The 8,559-nt window shown below is 43.2% G+C and overlaps 1 protein-coding gene across 1 annotated transcript; it reads left to right on the top strand.

Annotated features, from left to right (window-relative positions):
• The first annotated feature begins 1,810 nt into the window (after positions 1-1,810).
• On the top strand, positions 1,811-8,441 carry prg4b (proteoglycan 4b). The gene is made up of 14 exons (XM_084012407.1): positions 1,811-2,045; positions 2,145-2,215; positions 2,561-2,677; positions 2,918-3,040; positions 3,620-3,670; positions 4,186-4,245; positions 4,345-4,593; positions 4,835-5,683; positions 6,055-6,141; positions 6,366-6,502; positions 6,750-6,906; positions 7,051-7,158; positions 7,556-7,684; positions 8,312-8,441. The coding sequence occupies exons 2-14, from the start codon at positions 2,149-2,151 to the stop codon at positions 8,419-8,421; spliced, it is 2,244 nt and encodes a 747-aa protein (XP_083868533.1). The 5' UTR covers positions 1,811-2,045; positions 2,145-2,148; the 3' UTR covers positions 8,422-8,441.
• Positions 8,442-8,559: the final 118 nt, after the last annotated feature.

Here is an 8,559-nt window from a genome sequence, read left to right as displayed (position 1 = left end):
AGCCTGAAAGTTACTGAGCCTCTATTCAACTAGGAAGACGGCAAGAACAACATTTTGAATGAGGCCCAATGTACGCCCACATGCTCTGTGTCACCTCCCCTCCTGCGTTCCTCCCTCTGATCAAGCTCATTGAACAGGCTGGCTGATTGAAACTGCCAAGACAGAAGATGGCCTCCACTGCTGACAGAGCACAGACGTTTGGATCCAAAAAAGAAGCTGACTTTCCCCTCATCTCCCCGGGAGATGCAGTGTGTTTGATATCCATCTGGGATAATAAGGGCTTTTTGCCTCATCTCAGTGATATTTATGGCTTTTTGCCTCATCTCAGTGATATTTATGGCTTTGTCTGGCTGTCCCTCTCTGTGAGGTGTCTGACTGTCTCACTGTGGGTTTATTGGCCTGCGGGGAGGTAAACAGGGAATATTACTGCTTATGTCTGGAAACCACCAGGAGCCTTTTTTATTTGTAGGCATTCCATGAAGATCAAACTTAGCACCCGTGCTGAATGATCTTTTTATTTAAGTTGTATGATCACGAATAAAGCACTTTCTGTCCATATCTATCTTAATAACGGTAAGTATTACATATTTAGCCTCGTTTATCAAACGTTTTCAGAGCACAAAGGAAACTCAAGACAACCTTGTAAACACAAGGGGGCGCACTAACCCTACTTTCTAAACTTTCAACATGACCCTGTCAACATCTCAACATAGCAGGGTAGGTGTTTCTTGTTTTTGTTTAAAATGTTAAGGGCTTGATACTTCCTTCGACCCGACTGTTGAGTAGGTGCAGCCATTTAAAGCGGATCCACTTATCATCATTGCCTTGACACTAGTGCACTAATGAGTGCACTTTCCTCTTTTTGGGCCACGACATGATGAGAAAATACCACAGGCATGATATGTTCCATCAGCTCTTCTAACAAAATACCCACAGTGCAGACCAGCCCTTCATTATAAAAACACATCAACACAGAGTTCAGTCTTGTAGGCCTGTTGTATAAGAATGAATGAAGATGCATTTGAAAGAAACATATATGTTCATAAATCTAGCAGAAATGATGTCAAATACGAGTTGTTAGACAAACAGGAATCCTCCAAAGGGTGGCTATGTCAATGTGAGGGGTCATACAGCTTGTTTTAAAGAGCTGCGTGATTGTTGCACCTTTAAGACTATAGTTGTTTTAACTTTTATAAGTAAAACATTGTAAACTTAAATTGATATTCATTGCTACAGGCCTATACCAAATTCAGGGACAAACGGGATTGCCATGAGGCCATATTGCTCTAAGGTCACTGTAACCAAGTCAACAGTTACCTAAGTGCATGTAAACTCTGACTAAACCATGACAGAAAATATTTGTTCACGGATGACAGAAAACTAGAATATCGTTACAGTCAATAGCCCAAGTTATTAATAAGTGATATGCTTCTCTCACAAGTGAAAACTAAGTGCAATTATTCAAGTACTTTGCTTAAGTACAATCTTCAAGTTCTTGTACTTGACAATAATCATGATCCACTAATGTTTTACTTTTCACACTTTAAGTACCTTGTGTTGATAATGTGTTCATAATTTTGTATTTTTATAGTGTGGTATTGCTACTTTTACTCAAGAAAACTTCCACCGTTGTTAGCGCTCATGTATTAAGGAAACAAAAAAAGAAAACTTTATTGTCCATATGGTATTGATTGACACCAGGTCTGTGCGTATGTGAAGGTGTCCAGTTCAGCCATATTGTGACTGGATGGCACGTCACCGACATTTCTCCCTGTTGCTCAGAAGTGTGTGTGAAGTCAGCTGTCTGTCTGGCACAGATGTGTGTTGATGTGCTTCCAGCTGTTTGTGGGGAATCATGATGTCTGGACCTAGGGTCTGGTCTGGTCTGGTCCGGAGTGGAGGATCCTCCCTACAGCCTGTGAAGTCATCACACTTTTAATTAGACCGGATCCACCAATTAACGGGAAGTGAGGCAGCCTCTCTCAGCCTTTTAAAAGCAGGGGAGTCGAACCTCCAGCAGGACTCTGACAGAATCTCAGACGGAGGTAGGTAACCTTTTATTTTCTCTTTTATCTCTGAGGATTTTCAGAACAAATGAATGGATGCATTTTCTGTTCTAATCTAATCTGTTCTCACATTTACAGAAAGATGTCTCCCACTCTACTTTGTGCTCTTATTTTGCTGGCGTGCTCCCTGACATTCAGTGCTGCTCAGAGTGAGTAGAACTACTGCGCCAGGAAACATTAAACTGATATTATTCAGGATTAGAGGCAGAAACATGATTGTTATGAAGAAGGGATATCCTAGAATGTAGCGTGTGTTTACTGTTCTTGCACTCGTTCATGTCGATTCTGTTAATAATTATTCTCCAGAGGGGGAACATATGTCTAAATGTATTTGTCACAACTCAACAAATCAATTTTTGGCACTGTTGTGTTATTTGCTCACTATGTCCTTGAGTAGACAATGTTATCGCATGGAAGATGAGTCAAAACTTTAAAGGCACAGATGCCGTTTTGTCCCTCGTTTTGTAAGTTTTTCTGTCTTTTCTCACACACAGCAAGCTGTAAAAGTCGATGTGGTGCTGAGTACTACAGGGGTTACCTGTGCCAGTGTGATTACAACTGCCTGTCTTACGGAGAGTGCTGCAAAGACTTCGAATCCCAATGCACCACAAGTGAGTTTTTCCTTCTGCACTTATAACCATCTCACCATCAAAATCAGACCTACAGACACTGATATACAAACAGATTAAAAAAAACTCATTTTCCAACTTACCTTCCTCCATCCCTGAAGAGAGTAACATTTCACATACTGCATGAATGTTCTTACGACTAACAAAATCACGATATTAGTTTAATATAATCAGCACGGTGTAGTCACATTATATTGACACTGTTGTGTTTGTGTGCAACAGAAAGCTCGTGTAAAGGGCGATGTGGAGAAGGCTTCAAAAGAGGCCGGCTGTGTAGCTGCGACCCTGACTGCGACAAGTATAAACAGTGTTGTTCAGATCACAAGGTCCACTGTGATGCAGAAGGTAAGCCCGGGACAGAGCATGATTGTATGCGTGCTATTTTATGCATGCTAAAGTCAACCCATTACCTTCACAGTTTCATACTCAGTTGCATCACCGTGATATTTGCTGTCCTGATTCAATTAAAACCTACACGTCATGGTCATTTAATCAGCAAATACGGAGGTTGCGTGACAGCATGGCTGCATGTTTAAAGTCAACCCTCACCCTTCTCAGTGGCAGTCATGCAACAGTTATCAGATCAGTACAGGTGAATGAAAGAAGGCCGGAGTGACCTGACGTGGCATGTCCACCAGCATGTGGAGAAGCATGCAATGCATGCAGTAATCTGCACCGATGCATTGGGTTAATTTTGACAATATTTTCTGTCTCGGTTAATTACCACAGAAGAAATCAGTGGAGCAGCCAGTGCAGCACCAATGAAGACTAATTCATGTGATAATATAAATTATAACAAACCCAAAGGTATTATCGACATGGCAAAAATGTTGATTTTTTTCCCAAAATGTTCAGTTTAGGATTTAAAACAAATGTTTTTTTTACAGGGTTAACTCTCACCTATTTTCATGAATATTCCCACAGAGTCGTCTGAAGTGACAGAGCCTTCTACATTTAGCGAGGGAAACAACGCAGGTGATTATGCTTTTGGAAATGTACTCAAGGAATCTATACAAACTGAGAGTTGTGTAAATATGCATCCATGATAATGCTGAGCTGAACTCATTGGTTTTGTAGGCATGTGTCCGGAAGATGTTTACGGTGGACAGCCACACTGAGGCTCTGTTGCCGTGGTTTTACTTTAGGGGCCAAGTCTCACCACAACAAGCCAAAAGCACACGGCACAGCGGCCAAAGCAAACACAAGGAAGCAGTGTTTTCATGAGTGTGTGGGAGGGTTACGGGCACACACTCAGTCACAAAAGAGGAAAACGTAAAACGAAGCCAAGAAAGGATGACAGAAGATTTTTCTTGGAGGGTTGGCGTGGAATAGTTTGGTGGGCGGGGATACTCTTACATCCGTGTTACTTCTCTCATGTTGTCACATTTCCGTCTGGAATGTCAAGACATTCAGAGTCGGTGATGTTCTTGCTCAAGAAAACAAAGGCAGGGATGGTCTTAACATTTAGATATTTTTTCATTTCCCCACAGATGACCATTTGATTCCACTGGTCAGTCCAACATCGTATGCACAGGATGATCTCAATGATGGTGAGCTACGTTGTCCATGGATAATACATCTAGCAAGTGTTTTCCCCAGTTAAAGATTCACAGGTGTGATATCCATGTGTGCTTATTAAATTCCTCTAGATACGTATGGTGAGCTTTTTCCCAATGATGAGTTTTCCGACCCGGAGGCAAGTCCAATCCCAGAGAGCACTAGTGGCTACGGATCGTCCACGGCTGACCAGCTCGATCAGATTTCCACTGAACCCACACAGGATCCAGACACTCTGGAGTTCAGTACAGAGGCTCCTGCAGTCTTCCCTCAGACACAAGAGACCATCTCAAGCCAGGAACCAACGCAGGCTGATGACATCAGCTCCACTGAGAGCGCAAGTACGTGATAGCCTATTTTGATTTATTCAGTCAGTGAGTTATTCTGACAGGTTTATGTCAGTGTGGAATAATTTTTCTGACATGCTTATGAAATCATTCAGTGTATAAAAGCATCTGCATGCATGTTTATCTCCTAAATTCAGATTTTTCTTTTCCACCCATCTCTCATTCATTTGAAGATTTTTTTTAAAAACATGCTGGCAATCATTGAAATTGTTGAGTCATTATCGTCCCCCTCCAGATGCAGGTGATCCCACCAGCTCCTCCAACCCAGGAACAACTGCCCCTCAGCCCACAACAGTAGCTGACCATGTCTCCAGCCAGCCTACTCCCACCTCAGTGCCCCAAACAGGGTTTTCTCCCACAGCCAACAGAGAATCCACAGTCCCTGAAGACTCTAAGGTCAGCACCACCCCTGCCTCAATGCTGGACCAGACACCCATCCCAGAGGCAACCACGACAAACCCCGGTCCAGATAACACTGAGGACAACACAGGCGGCGTCACAACGGGCCCTCCGTCTTCTCTGGCAGACCTCGGAGGAGATCCTTCCACGGAGGCGGTGCAGGACAACACTAGAGATGGAGTTACACCAACCATTGCTCATCCACTAACTGTCACACCCAACCCGACCGAATCCGCATCAGCAGAAGTCGCCACAAAAGCCCAGGATGACCCTGACCCGTCCAAGCCATCTCCAGCTAAACCGACCAGCCCCGAACCTCAGACTAAACCCAGCCCCGAACCTCAGACTAAACCCAGCCCCGAACCTCAGACTAAAACCAGCCCCGAACCCCAGGCTAAACCCAGCCCCGAACCTCAGACTAAACCCAGCCCCGAACCTCAGACTAAACCCAGCCCCGAACCCCAGGCTAAACCCAGCGCCGAACCCCAGGCTAAACCCAGCCCCGAACCTCAGACTAAACCCAGCCCCGAACCTCAGACTAAACCCAGCCCCGAACCTCAGACTAAACCCAGCCCCGAACCTCAGACTAAACCCAGCCCCGAGCCTCAGACTAAACCAAGCCCCAAACCTCAGACTAACTCTCTGGACACTCTCAACGTAGATGATTCCAGAGACATCCAAGCCGGTAACAAATCTTATTCTTGATCCAGCTTATTAACATAGCACCGTAGAAAAGCTTAAAAGATGAATTATGTGACTCAGAAATTTCAGTACAAGTATTGAAATTTCATCCCTGTAGGCTTTGACACTCTTTCAGAAATGGAGCCCTTTATTTTCTGTTACATATGTATTATTGCTCTCATCCTGCTTCATGTGCTCAGTTGTTTTGTCATTATTTCTCTGAGAGAACAAGAGCTTCCTTCAAAGCGTAGCTTCACTATATATACAGGGCAGAAGTGACTGTTTTCCACTTGCAAGTAACTTTCTGTGATTGCATATCATGTCTTATGGCTTGCAACAGATGGTTTACCTCACACATCGTGTCCTTTTTCTCAGATGACAATGACGACACAAATCTGTGTAGCGGGCGGCCGGTCAGTGCCGTCACTACGCTGAGGAACGGCACGATGGTGGTTTTCAGAGGTAAATGCCAGTCAGGCTGCTCACTGGATGCAAGAACGTTATCACGCGTTAAGCCAAATACCACTTAGACATTTTGGTGATATTATTTATGTACTTTCACCATTTTGAATGCAGTGTTTTTTGCAATAAAATATGCAGTTCACACAAGTAAAAAATGACATTAGACTCTGAGGTTAAGTATGTAGGAGGGCCACGCTTATGTAGTGATGCTATTTTATTTTCAGGGCACTACTTCTGGGTTCTGGACAGGAACATGGTGCCTGGTCCCGCTCGTGGCATCACACAAGTGTGGGGCGTCCCTTCCCCCATCGACACGGCGTTCAGCCGCTGCAACTGCCAGGGCAAAACCTACATCTTCAAGGTACATTTACTCATCTGATCCAACACCAATGAGCGCATTTGACAAATCGGAATTTGAGTGATTTTGTGGGTGAGACCATTTGCACTGTACAGGGATTCATTTTTGCTGCTAAATGACTTATCTTGGCTGTTCTATGTTCTCACATTTCCTCTCTGTCCCTCTTGGCCAATTACCCACGTCTGCAAAGCGCTGTACAGGTTTGTTTGAGTTGCTTGAGGCTTAATGTTTCGGGTTTTGATCTTCACAGGGATCCCAGTACTGGAGATTTGAAAATGATGTGTTGGACCCAAACTTTCCAAAGGCCATTAGAACAGGCTTCGATGGGCTTCGGGGCCACATCACAGCTGCTCTGTCTGTGCCTCAGTACCAGAGGAGGGGAGAGTCGGTTTACTTCTTCAAGAGAGGTGATGAGCTGCTGTTACAGAGCAAAACTGATAGATGGATTCCCGGTTTCGTTATCCCTTTTGTGTTATACATTATTAATAAAATACAGTGTATATCATGCAGCTTAACTGAATGAATGAACATTCTGAAATTGACTCTTCCAGGGGGATTGGTCCAGAAATATTCATACCAGTTTGGCACCAGTTCAACATGTGGAAGGAAAGTCCAGCTCGCCGTTTACACAATCCGCAACCGACTGGCTCGACAAGCAGGTACTCCAAGAATTAAACATACAGGACAAGAACCATTCTGATTGTATCAGCCTGCATACATTAATTTAAAAAAAAAAAAGACATACATTTGTTAATAATCTGTGTGGTCGTGTGCACACGTGACTGTGACGACCGTCGCTGAGCACTTTCACAGAAAAACGTAGGTAAACAGGGTTTATGTGAGTTCCAACATGGAGTTCTCCGAAAAAGTGAGTCATGCTTTTGTGGAGGTGAGAGGGGCAGCGAGGTCCATCTTGTAAATATTTGTTAAGTGGAATCAGTTAGTCATGTGCAACCGTTAAAAGGGTTGTGAAATCGAACAGCAAGATATCAAAAATAGAACATTGAATGAATTATACAAATTAATTGACCTTACTCCCAACTTTTTTGTTTCCAGTGTCTAGTCTAGGGCCAGCCATCAACATCCGGACATCTTGGAGAGGTTTCCCCTCCACCATCACAGCTGCTGTTTCCGTCCCGAGCATCAGAGAACCACAGGGATACAAATACTACGTCTTCTCAAAATGTAAGTCAACCCGCCTGGTAGTCATGTCGCCTTCAAACTGATTTAGGGTTAATTAAGTTAGTGTTATTTTAAGATATTTCCTCTAAAATCAGGTTAGTACATTACGTTATTTGTTGGAAAATAAAAGTGTATAGTCATCAGTAAAAAGAAAGAAACTCCTCGCCTAGTTTTGGATGAGTTCCAAACACTGGTCACTGAAATAAAAGTTGAAGAGGCCGTTAAGTAGTTATTTCTCTCTTCACGATATTTAATTGCTCTTCTTCAAAAGAACAAACCATATTTCACTCGTCTGTCTGCAATAAGACTTTTGTTAGCCTCACATGTCTGAGATGCTTAACAAGGACCATGTGTGTCAGGGTGGGGTACAAGGCAGACTTAAGGTCGTTGAGGGTGGGGTCCATTCACCTTCAGCTCAACTGGAGCAAACACAGTAAAAGATTCCATTTCATTGCCGACACCTACAGTCCAAGTTAACATCCTGAAACTGAGGTCAGCATAGTTTGAAGATGCATGAGATTCAGTTTATTCAAAATTCATGTTCACTAAAAAAGGAAACTGGCTTGCATGTGGATAAAAAGAACATCCTGAATAAGAAATGCTTAACGAACCATTCCGTTTCTTTTGCAGCCAAATCCTACAACGTGAGGATGGAGAGTGAACGTCCCGTCATCGCTGCTCCGACAGCCAACGCTTCACCTCAAAGCAGTAACTTTTTCAAATGCTCAAATAAAGTCTGATGAGACTTTTTTTTTTCTCTCTTATAGTTTTAAAGTTTATTGCATTCTTCATAAACACACTGCTACAGCATGGACTGATTTTTAAAAAAATGGTACTTTACAAGTACATAGAAAAACAAAAGCAAAACTAAAAGCATC

This window comes from Eutrigla gurnardus (assembly GCF_963514095.1).
Source record: "Eutrigla gurnardus genome assembly, chromosome: 6".
NCBI classification, from domain to species: domain Eukaryota; kingdom Metazoa; phylum Chordata; class Actinopteri; order Perciformes; family Triglidae; genus Eutrigla; species Eutrigla gurnardus.
This window is presented reverse-complemented; position numbering and strand designations above follow the sequence as displayed.

Excerpts from the sequence above, each read along its gene's own strand:
- prg4b (XM_084012407.1), top strand. The coding sequence starts at position 2,149 with ATGTCTCCCACTCTACTTTGTGCTCTTATTTTGCTGGCGTGCTCCCTG. Across the intron at positions 4,246-4,344 it reads ACAGGATGATCTCAATGATG|ATACGTATGGTGAGCTTTTT; the intron begins GTGAGCTACGTT and ends AAATTCCTCTAG. Across the intron at positions 7,685-8,311 it reads ATACTACGTCTTCTCAAAAT|CCAAATCCTACAACGTGAGG; the intron begins GTAAGTCAACCC and ends TTTCTTTTGCAG.